Below are 21134 nucleotides of genomic sequence, written 5' to 3' on the forward strand. Positions count from 1 at the left end.
ATTCTTTCAGATCCTCCGCCCACCAGTGCAAGCAAACCCCAGGTGTCAGAGGGTGTTCACACCAATGCCTATGATATTAGGACAGAAGCAGAGCAAGGGACTCTCTACTCACCAGAGCAGACATCTCTCCATGAAAGTGAGGGTCTGTTGTGTGCATTTTAAATATTGGAATATATTTCTGTATTGACAGTATAAAAATGTAATACAGTTATGAATGCAACAAATTAAAAAGTTATACAATATTTGGTGAATTTGATGATTTTATTCTTATGCTGGCTTCTTATCTACAGGGTCTGTAGGTAACTCAAGAAGTTCAACACAAATGAATTCTTATTCTGACAGTGGTTACCAGGAAATAAGCAGTTTCCATAACAGCCAAAATTTGAACAAGTCAGAGATCAGACAGCAGCATTCCTTTGGTGGACCCCCCAACAACCACGTGGTGAGGAGCTCGCGCGCCGAGGGGCAGACGTCAGTCCAGGTACTCTGACCCATGCACTGTGCCCCTCTGGCTGGGCATGGGCTCCAGCAGGGCTTAGGGACAGCAGCTGTACAGCTGGGGCCCCTGTGTACGGGCTGGGGTTAACGTCACCAAACCAGCTTCCCTTTACCACTTTCACTGGTTACAAAGTGGGAATGGCAGAGATGTGTTTGCTGGGATCAGCACGTGTGATCTGGGTCATTCACAGGAGCTGAAGTGAAGTAGCACTCCTGACTGCACAATACACTGCTATTACCATATCAGGAAAGTATCACTCACTCAAAATTAATTGTGAAATGGGGGAAAACCTTCCTGGAAGTTAGCCTGTATGTAAGCATAGTTCTCAAAGGAAGCTGCTACTTGTGTTCCTGTACATTCTATGGTTTCTAAATTTCCCTCCTTTTTCAGTGAACGGAATGATAGTAAGACAGTAATTGTTAGAATATTTCTGGATTATATCAGAACTCTTTGTGTTACTGTTCCTGAGTTTCCAGAGTGGTTGAATAGTGAGGAAGGAAAGCACAGGTGAAGATTAACGTAGCAAGCCAGATGAGAAATAAGGGGTTTTTTAATGTTAAATTGTCATTTTATGTACTAAGAAGTACCAGTTAGAAAAAAGTTACGGGAAAACTTGAAGGGATTACGTTTAGGGTAAAAGCTACACTCCAGCTGCCTGTATATACCATTAAGTTGTGTGCATTTCCTGCTGACTTCTCCATCTTACAGGAGAACAATATCCACCGTGTGACCTCAACGATGAAACTCCTAAATGTTTTTGATTTCCACAGCCTCCAGCGACCACCACCACCAACCGTGTGATGCGACGGGTGAGCTCGGTGCCCTCCAGAGCTCAGTCTCCCTCCTACACGGTGGGCAGCGGCGCGTCCCCGTCGCGGGGGTCGCTGCGGACGTCCCTGGGCAGCGGGTACGGCTCTCCCAGCGCGGCCGAGCAGAGGTCCCTGCCTGCCCACTACTCGTGCAGCACGCTGCCCGTGCAGCGTGCGGGCTCCCCGTACGCGCACCGGCCCGCGTCCCCCTCGGCCGTGCGGCGCGTGGGCTCGCTCACCTCCCGGCAGCCCAACCCCGGCGGCGGCACGGCCCCGTACCGCACCGCAGCCAGAGTCGGCTCTCCTCTCGCCCTTGCTGATGTGCAGACCCGAGTGGGCTCTCCGTCCCAAGCTCAGCTGGGATCCTCTTCCCCGAAGCGCTCTGGCATGACGGCAGTTCCGCAGCACCTGGGCACGACGCTGCAGAGGACGATTCATGACGTGGACCAGTATGGCCAGCAGTACGAGATCTATGAGAGGATGGTCCCCCCACGGCCGGATAGCCTCACAGGTGAGTAACGGGCACGGCGCAGACCACGGCTGGAGAAAGCCCAGAATGCCGTCCTGGTGGTGTGGTGAAATGCTGTGACACAGGGGCGCAATTGCAGTGGTAGTGTCAGGTCAGTTGTAAATGCTGGTGTCAAACACTGTGTCCGTCACGAGGAGGAGTTCCTCGTGAGTACTGGCTGTGTGATTACTGATTGCTGCCCAGGCATTGAATTAAATTCTACGATTTACTTGCTAAATGAAATTCTAAGTCTTACAGAGGTACGTCAACATTTTCAGAGATAAAGTACATTTAAATATGTGTGGAGGCTAAACATAAAGTAAAACATATTAGCCTGGAACTAATTTTATGTCACCTTCTTTCTTAAAGTATATCACTTATTGCCACTGAATATTAGGGGTTTTTTTGCCACTAATATTTCTAGACTATCTCATACTTCAAGTTAAATATAGGGTACTCATTTTAATACTACCTTAAAATAGAGCCCTAAAAGGTAGAATCTATTCATCTGAGAGGCAGTTCTTGTTAACATACAGTTACTTTACATTTTAAGTTTTGTGTGTTACTGATTTCATTCTCATCTTCATCTGAATGAGCACAGACAAGGTGATTTTCCAATTGCATCATGTCCCATGGAACAGATGGCAATTTCTCGTTTCTCTTCTGAACCATTATACTGCAGGAAACTTCAAAATGCTCTCATTCCTCAGTAAAAGATAAAATGTGTCTTCTCCCTCACCTCTGTTTGCAGGACTTAATAATATGCCAGTTTGCTAAGGGATTGGGAGTGAGTTTGATGGGAAAGGCCCTGCTGCTCTCTTTGCCTGCTCAAGTCCTTCTGTTGTCAGCACCTGCAGATGTGTTTTCTTAGTGATGGCCCAAAGCTTTCCCGGCAGGCACTGTGGCAGAGAAGGTCTGGCACTTTGTGGGGGAGAATACACAGATGAAGGATACATTTGGTTGCACATCACTACTGCATTGTACTTTTGATGTTGTTTTGTAATCTGCATCATTTCATCATCCTCGCATAGCTCATTTCACGTATTCAGCTGCTTTGATAACTGCCAGAGCTTTAGTGTCTGCAGTGGTAATGCTGAAGTCAACAAAGTTGTATATATTTTATATGAAATATTAAATACATAGCAAGGTGAGAAAAACTCATCCAGCTGCAGCACAGCTATTTATATATACTCACATCATGGGCTATTTAAGCCTTTATTAAGATTTTTATCAATGTGCTTACATTTCTGTAGTCACTATCAAGCAGATGTTTGCTCTTACTGCTACAGATTGTTTCAGTTTCAGGATTACAACTCCTTTAGGTGTGCCCTCTGTCACAACAGGACTTCTGTCAGGTCTATACTTACCCTGTCATTGCTGAATTTGCCCACCACACATGCTGACTGAGCTTTTATTCTCCGTGCTTTAGACTGTAAATGATACCAAAAAAATTAAGTCTCAGAATTTCAAGTTGTCTGTGTATGGTTAAAGCTTTTGGTCAAGGAAATGCTGCTTTGTCAGTGAGCCTTTCAGTATGGGCCCTTTAATAACAGAAAAAATGTAATGGATAGGTCTTTGTAGCTGGTAGGTTTAAACACCGCCTTTTCTTGGCTAGAGGAGGAAAGGTGCAATCCTGCCAGCCGCGTTGCTTTGCTGAGGATGGCCCCTGTGGGCATGTCCCTGTGCTTGGTTGCAGGCCTGCGGAGCTCGTACGCGAGCCAGCACAGCCAGCTGGGGCAGGAGCTGCGCTCGGCCGTGTCCCCGGACATGCACATCACCCCCATCTACGAGGGCAGGACCTTCTACAGCCCCGTGTACCGCAGCCCCACCCACGGCACCGTGGAGCTGCACCACGGCTCCCAGGCCGCGCTCTTCCGCACCGGCTCCGGTGGGTGACGGGCCGGGCGCGGCGCGGGGAGGCTATCAATTAATGGGGACAGAAGCTAGGTTTGAAGGACTTCAAATAACCTGCGAGGATTAAAAGGCTCTTGAGATGTTTCCAGGGAGTGTTTGGGGCTATACATCACTGCCAGCCTGGGGTCAAACTGTTTCTGTTTGATAGTACATGCATGGGTACATGCCAGATAAGTGTATTCATGACACACAGAATTTATTGCTTCCTCTCTTGCACTCTCTGTGCATCACTCTCTTATGAATTGTGTTGGTTCGTGGGTTTTTTTTATTCATCAATACAGTAAAACAGAGCTTGCCACTAAAATTACCTACTGCCTCTTTCACAGTAAAAATACTGTTTTACCCAACTTCTCAACACAGCATAATGGTAAATGCTACAGCTGGCTGAAGATTGTCTATTGAAACCAAAATATTCCTCTAGTCTCTCATAGAAGTGCCACTTGTGCATTATGAAGAGCATAAGCATTAGATTACTATTAGGATTCATTTCTGTAGAGAGAAATGTAATGCATGTTGCAATGCAGTATGTTCTTTAAGGTTGATTATTACTTTGTATACTGGTTTCCAAAAACTCTTAAAGTATTAGAGTGATTCGGTTAAGTAAGTCTCTGGAAGTATTTGTAGAGCGCTGTCCAATTCATATGTCATGTTTTCACACACTTGAAAATGCCTGTTTAATGTTTGCTAATGTTACTGCAATACCAAGAAAACAGAGTGCTGAAGGAGGCACCAGTTCTTGCAGTTCTGCCTTTCACAACCTAGAATAAATGGAGTTTGTCAGGATATGTCAATGAAGAAATATAACTAGAAAATGGAATTCTTTGTTTACTTGTCTACTTAATACCACTTAGCTTGGAAGAATGAGAGCCACCACAACAGTTCTGTTCAGATAGGAAGATACATGTTCTTGTTCCTGAACCCCTCAGCTTCATCTTTGCAATGATCCATGTGTTACTTTTTGTCAAAGAAAGCGTACATGTCATTAGGAGAAGGAAAATATCATATAAACAATACTATTTTTTTGAATTTTTTGTTTACTTGTTTTTCCTTTTTGTAGAGTTGGTGAATTGATATTATGTACTTTGAAAACATTTCGCACCTAGATTTCTGTTTGTTGGCATGGGATGCATTTCCTACTTTAAATACTTGTTGAGGGAAGCCGAGGCACAAGTCTGATCCCACCAAATCTTTCATTTTGTAACTAATCTCTGTTTCCATGGGACACCGAGGAATTGCTCCGTGGAATCTGACATCAGCTTCCAGTGTGGAGCACAGTGCGCATTTTCAAGACCGATGGTTTTTTTGCTCGCCCTGTTAAGTAGGTGTCGCCCTCTCTTCGGCAGACGCTCGTTACCCTTGTTTTTGACGCTGTTTTATCCTAGGCATGGGTAACCTGCAGCGATCCTCCAGCCAGCGTAGCACCCTCACGTACCAAAGAAACACCTACGGGCTGCCCCCGGCGGCCGCGCTGGCCGAGCCGCTGCGGGCGCTGCCGTTCCGGCTGCCCGAGCCCGGCTACGGCCGCCTGCACCCCGCGCCCGACGGCGGCACCACGAGATCGCCCTCCATCGACAGCATCCACAAGGACCCCAGGCAAGGGGAAGGCGAGGGGAAGGCGAGGGGAAGGCGAGGGGAAGGGAACTTTAAAGAAACTCTGACTCAGTTGTCACTGCTGATGCACCTTGTCAGTTTTTAATCTTACAGAGGTATTCCTTTTACCTTATATTCAGTCTGTTCCAGTTTCTGGTGTGCATATCACACTGTAGCAGGGGAGCATGTTACACAGCCTGAGAGTGGGCTGTAAGGAAGCACCACTCTGGAATGAGAGTGAAAGTGACTGTTTAACTAGGAAGCCAGTTCCCTCTAGGGTTTTCCTATCATTAGTATGGAAAAATAAACCTCCGAATTGTGGGCAGTTCAAAGTGGGCACAGACCTGAGCTTCCCCTCTGTGTGACTGTGAGTCCTGGAGAGACCTGAATGGCCAGCATTAGTCTTGGAACAGCTTCCCAGCTACTGTTCTTGGAACAAACTTCGGTCTTACTTTGGTTTATTTTGGCTTTTGTTTTTTTGGGGGGATTTTTGGTGGTTTGTTTGATTGTTTGTTTTGGGGGGTTGGTCTTAGTTTTTTGTTTACTTGGATCTTTGAGCCTTGGAAAATTTAAGATACTACTTTGTCTCGCTCCCCCCCCCCCCAGTCCTCCTTTACAGAAGGCAGATAGCCCAGCAAATATTAATGGCTATGTTTCTAAGTCTGCAAACTGGGCATGTTTCATGACTTTTCCTGGATTGGTCTGCACAAAATCATTGTGGTTTGATGAAGGAGATATTATTTTATGATTTTAAATTTACAATCCCTGAATAACTCAAATCAAGCAAACATCCTGTATCTGATCTTGACAATGACACTTCAGGATGTGCAGGTTTTGTTGAGGTATAATTGGCTTCTGCCTAGGGAGAACATTAAACACGGAGAGAAAAATGTTGTGTGCAAATGATGGCCCTAAGCAGCACTGTTGAGGGGGTATCTTTTGCATTATATATATTTAACTTTTGGGAGATTTTTTTTTAGGTTGAACTGTTTAAGTTTGTGTTACTTTGGTGATTATTTGTGTTTGTGTGGTCCATAAGCCAACTGAAGCACATTGGATATAGTGTCCTTTTCCAGTTGGAAGACTAAAAGGTGATGTGACCCGCTGTTATCCCATTATACCTGGTTTTCCTTCTAGCCCTCTTACTCCAGAACAGAACTGAGTTGTTGGAAAGCTGTTAAGATGCTAGATGTAGGTAGCGAATGCCCATGCTTTGTGAGTAATGCTTCTCTCCTGTGCTGTCTGTGAAGGGAGTTTGCATGGCGAGACCCGGAGCTGCCCGAGGTCATTCACATGCTGCAGCACCAGTTCCCGTCCGTGCAGGCCAACGCAGCTGCCTATCTGCAGCACCTCTGCTTTGGGGATAACAAAGTGAAAACAGAGGTGGGTTCTGCTTGTCTGCTCTTCCACGATGGCAATGGTACCAGGAAAACTAGGCCTCTTGCCTCTTCCCTTTGTTTTCATTGTGACACAGTATTTGTGACACTCTGTTGTTCCCCTGTGTACCAGGTGGATGCTAATATTGAAGTGCCTGGGGGTGTGTAATTATACACACTCAGATTGCTCCTGTCAAAAGAGCTGCATGGAAATCCTATGGAAATCTTTTACCTTGAAGTTGTGTCATCAGCAGAATTCCAAAGTAGGTTTGCCAGAGCCTGGCTTTGTGTAACCTGTTGGTGACTGGAGACTAGAACAACCAGGAGCTCTGGAGCACTTTCACTGGCTTTTATCAAGGCATTCTAAGGCATCATAGAGGATGAGTGAGCTGTCAGGCAAAGGAAAGGAGCCCATCCCTAGACAAACATGGAGGAAGCTGTTTATGTCTCTCTGATGTGGGGGCAGGATACACCTGAGTGAACATTCAGATTATTATTGAAATTTCTTGAAGCTTTGCATTCGAAGACCTGCTGTTTCTGCAAAGCAGCTGTGAGCTGTTGATTTGAGGGAATTTTCATTTGCATCCTATGTGTGTGTGCTAGATGTTATTTTCAGTATAGATTTTATTTGTGTTAATAAAACGATGGTGCGACTGTTGTAAGAAGATAGCCCAACATAATTCACTGTTGCTGGGAGATGAAAACCAGGTGGTGGTTTTGATGGTCTGGTGATGATCACAGTAATAATCAGCTCTTATTTCTAATATTCCCTAAAAACATATTCTGGGGTATAAGAAATTACTTTTAAAACTGGAAACAAAACTGATGCAATAACAATTCTCTGAACACAGCAAATATCTGAAAATTACCCTCAGCCATAGCAGGGGGTGGGGGGGAGGTTCAGTCCCATGTAGCAATCAAGTCAATAAAGTTCAGCAGCTGTTTTTTCTGGAAGTAGAACGGGAAGTACTGTTCTCATAAAAACAAAAGCCTTTTACATCTGTGGAGTGAGGTGGGTGAGATAGTGAGTGCTGACGGCCCTGACATTCCACTTGCCAGGTCTGCAGGCTAGGAGGTATCAAGCACCTGGTGGATCTCCTGGATCACAGAGTCCTGGAGGTTCAGAAGAATGCCTGTGGCGCCCTGAGGAACCTCGTTTACGGGAAGTCCACTGATGAGAACAAAATAGCCATGAAGAACGTGGGAGGAATCCCTGCCCTTCTGCGGCTGCTGAGGAAATCTGTTGATGCCGAGGTCAAGGAGCTGGTGACAGGTAAGCTTGGAAGGGAAACTAGCAGAGAGCTATAATGCAAAGTGTTTTTCTGGACACTTATCTTGATCAGTTAAATCAGCGCAGAGTGTAGAGTCATTGGGAGAGGTGAATGCCGAAGTAGTTGCACTTAAGTTCCATGGTGGGTGGATTTTCCCTCATATGAGTCTCCAGCACACACAGCAGGTATTTCTTTATTGATTCTGAACATTTGTTTTATTACGGGTTTTTTTAATCTTTTCTTGACAAGAGTTTTAAATAAGATCTTGCAAAATTTAAGGATCCAAACTATCTAAATGTGTATGGAATTTTAGCTGAATTATAATCAAGGATCACTTCTTCAGAAAAAGTGTTTAAGCTGTGTTTCATGATGAAAAAGAAGATTCAATGCTGTGTTCAGCATGTTATTTGTATACACAGTTCTGCTGGTTTTTTATGTCAGATGTCATACTTCTGTATCTGAATGTCATGTGTGTGAAGACTTTGCTGGGCAGGGAACAAGGAGAGATTTCTGCCCAAGGATAAAATATGGATAGCAGTTCCATGCAGCTGATGGATGGATGGGACATGCTCTGGACTTGCTGCTGTTGTTTCCAGAAAGAAAGTTGCTGTATGATTTTTGCATCCCCTCTTGTATGTTCAGCTCTGCTCTTCAGTGCCTGACATCTCCAGTATATGGTGCGAGATAGCAGGAATGTCAGGGCAGGCCATCCTTATCACTGGAAAAAAAAACAAACCAAAGCTCACTTTGTTCACCTTGCTTTCCTCATTTTTGGATGCTGGCTCTCCATGTTCTGCTTGCTCTAGAATCACATCACATATTTAAAATAATGTCTATTAAGTTGTCAGTGTTACTTCATGTTTGTTTGCCAAGTCTCTGCTGACTTTGCTGCTCTGGAAATGCCTTCTAAGGGGTTCTCTGGAACTTGTCTTCATGTGATGCTGTGAAGATGACAATCATTAGAGACGCTCTCTCCACGCTGACAAACACTGTGATAGTGCCCCATTCGGGATGGAACAGCTCCTCCTTTGATGACGATCATAAAATTAAATTTCAGACTTCCCTCGTTCTGCGCAATACAACAGGATGCCTGAGGTATTTGCTCTTCTAGAATACTCCCTTTTAAAGAGTAATCATGTTATCTGGCAGGTCTTTCCTGTAGTGTAATTTCAAAGACAAGGGAATTGTTTTAGTCTATAAATTACAGAGTTCCATCATGTTGACAGCTTTTCCAATGGTCCTTTTTTCCTAATAGAAAAACATGACAATTACCAAGTTAGTCACTAGGAGTTGCTAACCAATTACCAGTCAGCTGCATAAGAACCTTCTGCAAACTGTCTAATAAGAGATTATCTGTCTGTCCTTGCTTACACTGTCTTCCTTTGTCATTCCAACCTTCAGGAACCTGAGCTCCGCTGGGGAAGAGGCACGAAAGCAGATGAGGTCCTGTGAAGGACTGGTGGATTCACTGCTCTATGTGATCCACACCTGTGTGAACACCTCCGATTATGACAGCAAGGTGTGGGCATGTCTCAGCTACAGATACTTCATGCTAACCTGTGTGTCTGATCCTGGGGCTCTGTATAGCTCAGCTGAGCGTGGTGATGTCCTCAGCTCAACTGGCATGGCTCCCAGCCCCCAGTTACTGAGGCACAGCCAAACTCAGCTGCATAACACAGGGGCGCCTCTTGTTTTCAGCAGTGCTGCAGTACCTGTTTCGTAATAAAACAGTAATAAGCTCTTAGGCTTTTCATTTTCAGAATACTAAAGAATAAGCCACTATAGCAGAGATCGCTCTTATAAATATTGTCAGATTTGAGAGAGATTGCATTTTCCCAGAGAAGCAACCAAAACACAAAACGAGGCCCAGCATTAGAGTATAGTGCTCGTGCTCCCAGTGCCTTTCCTGCTCTACTGAGCTGGTTTGGTTTGGTTTGTGTCTGTGTGAGGAAGAGATGGTGACGTGGTGTCTCTCTGTTTTGGTTCAGACGGTGGAGAATTGTGTGTGCACGTTGAGGAACCTCTCCTACCGCCTGGAACTGGAGGTGCCTCAGGCACGGCTGCTGGGAATCAATGAACTGGATGACTTGTTGGGAAAAGAGTCACCCAGCAAAGACTCAGAGCCAAGCTGCTGGGGGAAAAAAAAGAAGAAGAAAAAAAAAACTTCCCAAGAGGATCAGGTTTGTATTTTCCATGTACTGCAAATACCACAGATGAGGTTTGGCTCGTGGTGGGGGAGGACATAGCTTGACAAAAACAATCCTACATAGAATGAAAATACAGAGGTTTTGTCCAGTTACAAATCTGCGTTCCTTTCTCAGTGGGATGGAGTTGGCCCTATCCCGGGATTTTCCAAGTCTCCTAAAGGGGTGGAGATGCTCTGGCACCCATCAGTGGTGAAGCCATATCTGACACTCCTGGCAGAGAGCTCCAACCCAGCCACTCTGGAGGGCTCTGCAGGATCACTCCAGAACCTTTCTGCAGGCAATTGGAAGGTATGGGAATTCCTGCCCCTCCTCTCTTTGTAGTCCAGCTGTTTTTTCTAGTGAGACCCTGGAATGTGTTTGGGGGCAACATGCCATTTTCTCGTGTGCATCTGAGCATTCCCCTCTTGTCTGTGCATTAGTGCTCATGTGCTGCAGTCATGTTTCCACAGTGAAAAGCCTTGGCAAAGAGCAGGGGCAACAGGAGCCATATGGAAGCTGGCCTTTATTTCAAATAGACAGAAAAAGCTTCTTCCAGTGCTTATCAGATCCACACAATCTTCTGGCATCTTCTAGCTGTGAATTCTGATGGGAAGGTGCTGTTGAAATAAGACCAGGACAAATAAATTTACTTTATTTCCATATTCTGTTATTTATTTCCATACATTCTGGCCATGGAAAATATAATGTGCTACAAAATCAGCACATGAGAACACTATATTGTGTTATGCATTTGTCATGGAGAAATTTAAAAACACAGCAAGCATTAATTGTTTCCTTTGCTTGCAGCAAGCCAGCTAAGCCTTTTTCAGTTTGACCATTATGAAATCAATGTTTGAAAAAAAAATACAACAAACAAAACCCAAACCCCCTCCTCCCTTTTCAATAATCATCTATTCAGATACTTCCTCTCTTTGGAAGAAGGATGAGTGAAAAATGGGAAAGAGGCAGCTCTTTATAATCACAGAAAAAGCACACATCAAACATGTCATCTTTAACTGGAAATGCCCAAGCACACCTGAGAGTCATGGTGCAGCCCGGGGCTCTCAGGCTGTGGTTGCTGGTGGTAACTGAGGTTCTGTGTCAGTTCGCAGCCTACATCCGTGCTGCCGTCAGGAAGGAGAAGGGGCTGCCCATCCTCGTGGAGCTGCTGAGGATGGACAACGACCGAGTGGTGTCGTCTGTGGCAACTGCCTTAAGGAACATGGCCTTAGACGTGCGGAACAAGGAGCTCATTGGTACGTACAGACCATCCTGGGGGGCACCAGGCCTTGCACGGGAGACCCAAGGACATTCCACTCATGGGAGCAGCACACTTGGTGTTTCTGTGTCACATCAGTTGTGTGACATAAATGAGTCCTCCTGACAGCAGCAGCTTTCCAGAGCAATATTGCCTCATTAGTTTGCTGCTGGCCACCTTTCGTGGATGGGAGTCAGCCAAACCAGACGGAAGACCCTCCATGCCAAATGGGATGGAAACACAGCTCTGCTTCCTTGGAGCTCAGTGCTCACCTGCTTGGGGGTTGCAGGTTTCCCACATGTTCTGCTGCCACAACAGCAGTGCTTTTTTAACAATTTTGGACAGGAAGAGAGGGAAGAAATCTTCTAGTGAGGTATTTCCAGGAAAACACAAATATAGAGCAGTGTCTGTGTCTTTGCTGAACGAAGTCATCAACAGGGGCTCTTGGGGGTGCTTCCTAGAAAAACTTACTGTCTTGTCAATTCTAATATTTAACCCTTTAAGCCTTCATCTGTGCCTTTCTGATGTAGCATTAAGAAAACCCCATCAAAATAACAATCAGCTTTCCTGCCCTGAGGTTTCTCAGTCTGTTAGTGTTGAAAATGCTTCGGCCTCAGGCTGCTGTGGCTCCAGTGAACCCTGTTAACAAGTGGCATGGTATAAAAAAGTCTCGTTTTTGTTACAAAAGCATTTTCTGTGTGTGGAATCATGGAGTCAAGGTTATAACAACTGTTCATAGAGGTAGGAGGATCATTATTCTCCAAAAGAGAAATACAGGTGAACAGAACTTTGTTACCTGTTTTTGAAGCTTTGCCATCTGGAACATTCAGAGTGTGCTTACCCACAGTGCAAGTGTTACACATGAGAAGTGTGTTAAGAGAGAACCCTATTTCATAGCACCAGCCCTGTGCAGGTCAGACTCAGGTGATATTCTCTTGTCAGGATATTTCTTCCATTCCTGGCAAAACTTTTCAGTTCAGGAATGGTCCTCCACCTGCTCCCTCTCCCTGTCAAGGCTGTACCACTGAAAGAATATCTGGCCTCAGACAGGCTCTGAAACAGACCATTGGATAAAACATTGCAAGATGTGAAGCGAGTTGTGCACTACCCCACACTAGAAATCCTCTTTAGGAGCTTCTCTGCTGGTGTAGGAAAGGAACAATGGGCTCACAGGGTCTGAAGGAAATGACAGACAAGGACTCCAGCAAATTGCAGGATCTGTTGGAACACGCTGCATGTGGCTGAGCTTGCTTGAAGGATTGGCAATGGTGGGGTATTGCTGCAGACAGCATTGTGGGGATAGTTTTCCAGTGGGGTTCCTTTTGCCTGCGGTATTCCTTTTTGTTTCTTTTTTTCCTCTCAGGCACATTACGCAAATAGGTAGCGAATGACTTTGTGTGAAGCTCCTTTATTATTCCCTGTTATGTACAAATACATGTCTGCTATAAAATCAGTTAATCATTCAATTAAGAGTACAGCCCAGACAGGAAAAATCCTCGACTTTATCTTAGTTACTGTCCCTTGTGTGCAGCTTATCTCTGGCATCAATCAGCATCTGGAGCCTGACAGAGCTGACCACTGACAGGTAGCAAACAAGGTGAACAGAAGATTCAGAAGAATTCCCTGTTACTATAAGGATTCCATTAATCTTCCCATAGATGAAGCCCAGCAATATGCACTGCTCTGCCAGTCATAAGTAGCCTAACATTTTTCCTTGAACAATTCTGCTTTCTCCTAATAATTATTGTTTAAAATTGTTCCTCTTTCCGTGCAAAACTCAGCTCCTCACACTTTTAAGCTAAAATAAAAAAAAAATCAAAAATTGTTATGTGGTCTCCCTTGAGTCCATGTAAAATATGAGTTCTTGGCAGGTTTTGATACTGTGCTGCTTCTCACTGCCTTCAGCTGCAGTTTCACGCTGAGTCCTGCAATTTCCAACCTGAAGGACTGAACTGTGGTTCTGACGTGGTTCTGTGGGTGTGCATTTGCAGGTAAATATGCCATGCGAGACCTCGTCAATCGGCTGCCGGGAGGCAACGGGCCCAGCATCCTGTCGGACGAGACGGTGGCCGCGATCTGCTGCGCCCTGCACGAGGTCACCAGCAAGAACATGGAGAATGCCAAGGCCCTCGCCGACACCGGGGGGATAGAGAAGCTGGTCAACATAACAAAAGGAAGAGGTGACAGGCAAGTAGGCAGCAAAGATCATACCTGAGCTGTTTGTGTCCATTTAAAATGCTTAAGAATGCAGGAAATGGTTTTTTGAGTTAAAAAAAAAAAAAAACCTGCCTTTGCAGTCTGGGTCTGAGGAGCTGTCATCTGGAGTCTCTCTGGGAGGGAGGAGGCACCAGTACCACTGTCCTGGGCAGTGCTCTCTGTCCCAGGCTTCTGGAGGCTGGGACAGCTGCTCACAGTAACCATGGTCATGGGACATGTTCAGGTCAAATGAGTTCACCAGTCACCTCTTCAACACCTACAAGATTTATAAAATATTTGGAGCTTTTCCAAGTCAGACTTTGTGGGCACCTCTGTCATGGATGTATCCCAGCAACCATGAATTGTACCTAGTGCAGGCCTGTGGTCAGTGGAAGGAGAACATGGCCAGGGGGATGCCCTCGAACAGCATTGCCAAGCAGGTGCTGGCTGAGGGGAGCTGGTCCTGCCCACTGTGCCAGAGCTCCAGGGAGGCTCTCAGATGAGTTCTGTGCTGGCACTGTGGTTGTCCAGTGGAAGCAAACCCTGTGAGTGTGTGCTGTGTCAGCAGCAGGAGGCTCCTGTGGCTGGGGGATGGGGTAGCAGGAGCCCCATCTCATGGTGAGACTGCTGGCTTGGCTGTGCTCACGCTGGTGATGCAGGGTCTGGTTTGCCCCACAAACAGGTTCAGGTTCAGGCTGTAATGAAGCTCAGGAACACTGTTCTTTTGAAGTGGAATTCAGTGACTTTCTAATGCTGCCATATTCTTTACCTTCTCAGGTCCTCATTGAAGGTTGTCAAGGCAGCAGCCCAGGTACTGAACACACTGTGGCAGTACCGAGACCTCCGGAGCATTTACAAAAAGGTAAATTTTAAAATTAGCTTACAATGGGAAGATGGTGCCACAAAAACTCATTTATTTATAACTTGCAATTTATTCTGATGTGTTGTTCTTTTTGCCACTCCACAGGATGGATGGAATCAAAGTCACTTTATTACACCAGTATCAACACTGGAACGGGAGAGATTCAAATCCCATCCTTCTCTATCCACAGCCAATCAGCAGATGTCACCTGTCATGCAGTCAGGTCAGTCAGGGAGGGTGAAGGGGACCTCCTCATTTATTTCTCACCTTTGTTCTTTCAACGTCTTCAGTGCTAGGATTTAGATCTTCAAGATGGCTGATACAAAACCTACCTGCAGCCTTATATGTTGTCTTCATTTGGCATTTTATTTTACCCAATTTGTTCTTCTAGAGGCTATTTAGGGCAGATCTCTGTTAATACTGAGAAATACCTGCCTACTGTGACTGCTAAAATTAGTGACCAGTTCCTACAATGCTCTTGTTTAATTACTTCTTTGCATAAAAGCAACAACCCTCTCACATTCCTTTATGACATGGTTGACTTGAAAAACAAGGAGTCCACCAGGGATTTATTTTTCTGCAAGGAGTAAACCTGTTGTGGCTTTTGTGCCAGAGTTCCTTTCACCCACCAAGGAAGCCAGGACAGCTTAGGCTCGGGGCATGACTGGATTCTACCCAAGTGTAAAAGGATATTCTGACCTCAGCTGTCCAATTTCTATCTCAACGCTTTCTCTCGCAGGATACACCAGCAGAACAACTGTGTTACTCCAGTTCTTTGAATGACAAGTAGGAAGTAGATGAGCAGCTCTAATTTAATATTCAGAGGATGCTGTATTTCAAAGAGGGTTCAGTAAAAGATCCTAATAGGAGGTGTCTGCTTTCCTGCTCTAGAGCACGGCCAAGCTCAAGGGAGTCAGTGGAAGCTGGTGCAAGGCCCACATCCCCAGAGGGGCTGTGCAGCACCATACTGGGAACAGCAGGTGCCTGCTGGAACAGACATGCTTGGCCTGAAACAGCTGCACTTGTTTCAGTCACTTCATTATTAAAACACACATTATTATGTTGACCCATGTCAGAATTTTAACAACATGGCATATTTAGCCATTAATATGCCAGGAAAATACCAGTAATTAAACTATCCATAATAGCACAGAATTCTGAGCTATGATGTAACAGACACATCAGTGGAAGATTATCATTGAACAAAAAGATTACAATTTTGAAGCAAAATTTCTAAAAATTGGTTTTAAGTATTTTTCTCCCATTGCTGGAGTCTGTCTGAGCCAACAAAGCCCAAGTGATACATAGACCAGGGAGGATTTAGCAGAACAAACTTCTCACAACTGCAGCTGATATTCAGCTGCTTATTGAGGAACACAAAGTAACCCCTTGCTGGGATCCCCCTCATGGCTCTTGGCCTCCCAGGGCACGCCTTGCCCAGCACTTACCTGTGTATACAGGGGTCACTGAGGCTGGGTAGGCTGGACAAGTGAACAGGGTGGCCTTAAGTTTTGTGTTGAAGTGTAACTGAGATGAACCATCGCCATTAGCAGAGCATCGTCATGTCCTAGGCATGGTAAGGTCCCATCTGGGTATCTGGGCTGTGAGTGTCACAAAGATCCTGTAAGTGCCTGTGAGCACCATAGAGCAGTGATGGCTCTTTGCAGTCTCTGGTACCTTGCTGGCAGCTTCGGCTGTTGTGTCCTTACCCAGCCCCTGTTGGGAGCCCTTGGAGCAGGCAGTGGTGAGGAAGGCTGGGTGTGTGAAAGGCTTTTTCTCAATCTTGAGAACGTCTCTTTTCCCGTCAGTTGGCAGCACATCCTCATCCCCAGCTTTGCTGGGAATCAGAGAGCCTCGCTCCGATTACGACAGGACGCACCCATCTATGCAGTATTACAGCAGCCAGGGCGATGTCATTGCACACAAAGACATCTACACTGGTAAGAGACCAGCTGAGATCTTCTGGAACAGGGAGCTATTCCTTGTGGGAAGAGTTCACAGTGGTACACAGACAACTGCAAACTGGTGCTTTCCATTTCCATTCCTTGTATTCCCTGGCTGTGGTACAGGGCAGGCTGTCACCTGGCTCTGCTGTTCTCTGTAAAAACTGCCCAGTACTAGAGTAGACACAGATCCCTTTCTATACTGGGAGGTGAGAGGCAGTTGGAATTCTTATTTGTATTTAAAAACCCGGTACAGAAAATTATATTACTATGTATATTATATGATGATGATGTTTTAAATTTTAATGTGGAGTATATCATTATATTACTAAATTATACCAAGATTTCTTCTTTTCTGATATCTCTTTTCCTTCTTACTATGTCACACAAGTAGTAAACCAATACATGACAGTGACTAAAGAGAAAGAGACTCCTTGCTTTAAAGATTTTGAGTCTGTAAAATGAGAAACATCAACATAAGCCTCCTGACTTTGCTGTACCTGCTGCTGAGGGACAATATTTGCCTTCATTCTGTTATTACATTGTATCATTAGTAGGTACTGAAATGTGCAGATTTAATAGCATGGGTGCTCCATAAAAGGCAAGATAAAAAAACAATGGACTTATGGCTGAGTGAATGAAGAGTGAAGTTCAAGCATTAAACTTTTTTCTCCCAGGTTCCAGCAAAGCTTCACCAATTTACATCAGCTCCTATTCCTCTCCAGCGAGAGAACAGCACCGGCGGCTGCAGGTGAGCCCAGAGCTGTGCCCAGGCTCAGCAGGAGGAGCCAAGGCAGCCTGGGGCTCTGGGCACATGCCCTGAGCTGCCAGGGCCTCAGGCTGCTGGAGTTCCCTAGGAGTTCCCTACAAGTCACTTGCTCTAGCACCTTCTCACACAGGCATCTGAGATGTCTTTTCTGACTTGACTTGAGTTTGGGCTGGTTTTGGTAGGTATGGCCAGGTTCTGTATTTATTGTACTTGAGCTCTAAAGTTGTGCACTTGTGCAGTTGCTCCCTTTGAGTGATGCAGGAGACAGCAGCAGACACCAGACACACAGTAGGGGCATTTCCTCCATTTCCCTGGGTACATTTCATGGAGTTTGAAACCTACGTTACTGTTGCGGGTAGAGCTGCACTTGGGAAAAGTATTTTCTATTTATATTTTGAAAGTTTGTTTTGCTATCTTTACCAGCAGCATCAGCAATTGTACTACAGCCAAGAAGATACCACCAGGAAAAACTACGATGCCTATAGGTTGTACCTGCAGTCCCCACACAGCTACGAGGACCCTTACTTTGACGATCGAGTTCACTTTCCTGCTACTTCAGATTACACAACGCAGTATGGACTGAAATCAACCACCAATTATGTAGACTTTTATTCCACCAGACGATCTTCTTATCGAGCAGAACAGTACCCAGGCTCTCCTGACTCCTGGGTGTAGCACCAGAGAGAAAAACCCAGCGTGCTTCTTGTCTGACTTGAGAAGGACTGGAATGGCCCCATGTCGTTTTGGTTAAGAAATGTGAAAGTGAAAAAACAAAAAAAGAAGGAAAAAGGATGACGGATTTTTTTTTCTTTTTGAGTGAGGAATTGTCAGGAGAAAAAGCTGGCAGGGGTGGTTTTGCTCTGCTTAGGTGTTAGGTATCATTACTTGTAGCTCCTGTAGTCTGGTGAGGGTGTGGGTGATGTGATGAAAGGTTTGAGAATTGAGTACGATGAATTTGGAAAGCGTGTAGGTCAGAAAAAATTAAAGCTGATTTTTTTAATGTGAATAAAAGTCTTGTTCTGATAGTTTGTACAGAAAAAATCCAATGGCTGCCCTTGTTTTATTGCTATTACTGAATGTCAGGATTGTATGCTACTGCGTCGTGTAAATTTCTTCATTAGTGTAAATATGGAAATGCCACGTTGGTCTCCAGTGCCATCCATTTGTAATGCAGTGTGTCATTGGAAAAGGAATTTGAAACATCATGCACAAAAGAAAAAACCAAAACCAAGAAAGCGTTATGAATTCCAAGAAGAAAAGAGCCCAAACTTTAAAAAATGAATAGTGTAATTTTGAAGCACAAAGTCCAGTCCAGTATATCCACATCTCTCCCATTCCCTGCCTATTTCATAAGGAACTTCACTGCCATTTTCTATGCACATGGAATAACAATAAATATGGAAGTCTCATCCATGGAAAGCTGTTCCCTGTTCATTTTTTTCTTATTATTTTCTGTGTGTAATATTCAGAAACAAATTCAATGAAAATGAAGTCTAACTACATATTCTTAAGCAGGTTAAATGTATCAAAACATTTGGGCCGCTTTCCCAGCTCTCTCCAGTGGAAACGTCCTGAATGTGTCAGGCTAGCAGCCCAAAGTGCTCATTCCAGCACCTTTCTACCAAGATTCCTGAGACTCGTGTTTTTACTGTTGGTGTTGGCGATCCAAAGTACTTCAGAATTCTAGCCTGTTTTCTTTCCATCACTCCTATACCCTTCCCCTTGCTCTCTCAAGGAAATTGAGGTCACCTTGCTGTCCTAGAAATTATGGTCTCCATTCTGACTACATTCTGCCTGAATTTCTTTCCAATAAAAATGTTTGATTATTTTAAGTAACTAAATCACGAACTCTCCTGCGCTGTACAGTCTGTTACCTTTACCCTGTCTGTCACCACCACTATTGCTCTGCATCACTGCATTTTCCTTGGGTTTTCGGGGTTTCCAGTATTCTGAAGAAGGATTGAGAACACTGGGAAAAGGCAAATTAATTTTTCTATCGGAGTAAACAGACTGAAGAGAATCCATCTCAGCCAAGGACCGTACTCAAGCATGCATTCTGCACTTGAGTTACTGTATCAAGGACTAACACTCACATAAACATGAATAAACTTTTTGAAAAACAAGGCAAACGTGACTTTGTAGCTACAAGTAGATTCCTATACCTGCCAACAACAGCAGGCACTAGGGGAAAGTTGTCACTGAGGCGTGCTGGAAAGTTGGTCTTGCCATCACAGAGTGCAGGGATCTGTTTGTGGCTGTAAGGTAGAGGTGAGGGAAGGACTCAGTGCTGGCTGCCCCACTTGAAAACCTCTCCAAACTCTGCCATGGAGAAATGACCATCTGCCTGCAAGGCAGAAACCAGCAGCAAGGTTCTTCATTTGCTCATAATTAGCATCAAAGTGATATTTGTGAGTTCTGTTATCCAAAGTTATCACTACTTTATTATAGATTCTAAATATTTTGTATTGAGATGCATACAACTTACAGGGCATTCACTAGTTTAAAATCCATGCATTTTCAAAAAGTAGCTTTCTTTTTGCTCTTACTAAGGTTTTTACCCCATCAAAAAAGTGTCATATTTATTTGGCTTGGTTTATGGCATTTTAATTCAGGGTAGTGTTGATAATTACATCACAATTAGACAAAAAGGAAGGATGACCTTGTTTGTTCCCTTGGCTGGATGGTGAGTATTGGGTGGTTAGACAGGCAGCTGTGCTGGCCTTGCTGGTTATTCTGCTGCCACATCTATCACATTCTTTTATACCCATTTTGTAGGCTTACCACAAGAGCAAGAACTTTCTATTTTTGTCATTTACAAGCACACCTGCCCAGGGAACACTGCCATGCTGAGTCCTGGGCTGTGTTTGGAAGGGCCAAGAGCAACATTTCAGCTGTCACCATTAACTTGCCTGCCCTCATTCTGTGGCAGCACTCCCCGTAACTTCAAATACTGTGTAGGAGTTGAAGTGACTTTTCATATGGTTTGAACAGAAAGAAATGCATTGAACATAGAGAACCAAAAGCTTAGTATGACATGTTCAACAACGGAATGGGCAGGTATGTGTGATGGTATCTCTAAAGAAACTGTTGCATTCTCCTTTTAAAATTCCAGTAAGTATTCCTGTTCTGATACTTGTCTTCACATCCCCCTGTGGAGCTTGCCTCAATGTGATTAATTCCTCAATTTTCTTTTTCAATTTCACTCTATTTTTTAAAAAATCTACATTACACAGACAAGGGATTAGTGTTGTCTTAATTGTTACTATGAGCCATGTCACTGAAGATTTAGTGTGCAGTCATAGTGCCCCACCAGTGGAAGCTGATAGTGCTGTATAAAGCACAGCAGGCGTCCCTTTGGAGGCTGCAGCTGCAGCATTTCTTCAGACTTCCAAAGGGCTGGATCAGCCTGTCAGGGTCAGCTGGGTCACTGGGCAGTGCTAGTCCTAGAGCAGGCCAATGGTATCTCCTTACTGCTTCAGGGCACCCCAGATATCAGTAAATATCTTTATACATACCATTCTATTGTGTGAAACATTGCCTTCTGGTCTGTTCAACATTCTAGGATTTCCAGGTAAAAGAGTAAGACGAGTAGCAGGATATGTAATGCACTGATTTTCAACTGTAATTCACTGATTTTCACTCTCAAACTCAGAAAGACTGAGAAATGAACTATCTCCTATTCATTGACAAAAAGCAATCACGCTCTCGGAAGGAACTGATCTCCATTAGGAAGAAATTCCAAAGGCCTCTGTCTCAGCATGTGACAACCTAATTCTTTAGAATTCACTCACTTATTCCACTGCCCAGCAATACTTTTTTAAACTTGGGCACTTAGGTGGATAAAATGTGATGACAAAGGTGTATATTTTTTGGTCCTTCTTGTCAAAACAAACAAATAAAAAAAAATCTCTAATTAATATTAGCCAGTAAGGTTCCTCTGCTTAATGATGTTG

At 44.5% G+C, this 21134-nt stretch overlaps 1 protein-coding gene across 6 annotated transcripts in view; it reads left to right on the forward strand.

Annotated features, from left to right (window-relative positions):
- The window catches only part of PKP4 (plakophilin 4), a 36369-nt gene extending 18513 nt beyond the window's left edge, over window positions 1–17856 (forward strand). The window contains exons 4-22 of one of the 6 annotated variants that reach the window (XM_062498714.1): window positions 11–142; window positions 291–481; window positions 1270–1819; window positions 3513–3704; window positions 4790–4792; window positions 5113–5323; window positions 6571–6703; window positions 7756–7969; window positions 8879–9062; window positions 9369–9486; window positions 9956–10147; window positions 10289–10462; window positions 11259–11409; window positions 13403–13598; window positions 14385–14469; window positions 14575–14692; window positions 16278–16409; window positions 17090–17163; window positions 17608–17856. In XM_062498714.1, coding sequence (XP_062354698.1) covers window positions 11–142; window positions 291–481; window positions 1270–1819; window positions 3513–3704; window positions 4790–4792; window positions 5113–5323; window positions 6571–6703; window positions 7756–7969; window positions 8879–9062; window positions 9369–9486; window positions 9956–10147; window positions 10289–10462; window positions 11259–11409; window positions 13403–13598; window positions 14385–14469; window positions 14575–14692; window positions 16278–16409; window positions 17090–17163; window positions 17608–17856 — 3299 coding nt within the window. The remainder of the gene's footprint in view (window positions 1–10; window positions 143–290; window positions 482–1269; window positions 1820–3512; window positions 3705–4789; window positions 4793–5112; window positions 5324–6570; window positions 6704–7755; window positions 7970–8878; window positions 9063–9368; window positions 9487–9955; window positions 10148–10288; window positions 10463–11258; window positions 11410–13402; window positions 13599–14384; window positions 14470–14574; window positions 14693–16277; window positions 16410–17089; window positions 17164–17607) is intronic. The other 5 variants (XM_062498715.1, XM_062498717.1, XM_062498712.1 and 2 more) reach the window with 5 other exon arrangements.
- Window positions 17857–21134: the final 3278 nt, after the last annotated feature.

Source organism: Cinclus cinclus, chromosome 9 (genome assembly GCF_963662255.1).
Source record: "Cinclus cinclus chromosome 9, bCinCin1.1, whole genome shotgun sequence".
Lineage (NCBI taxonomy): Eukaryota > Metazoa > Chordata > Aves > Passeriformes > Cinclidae > Cinclus > Cinclus cinclus.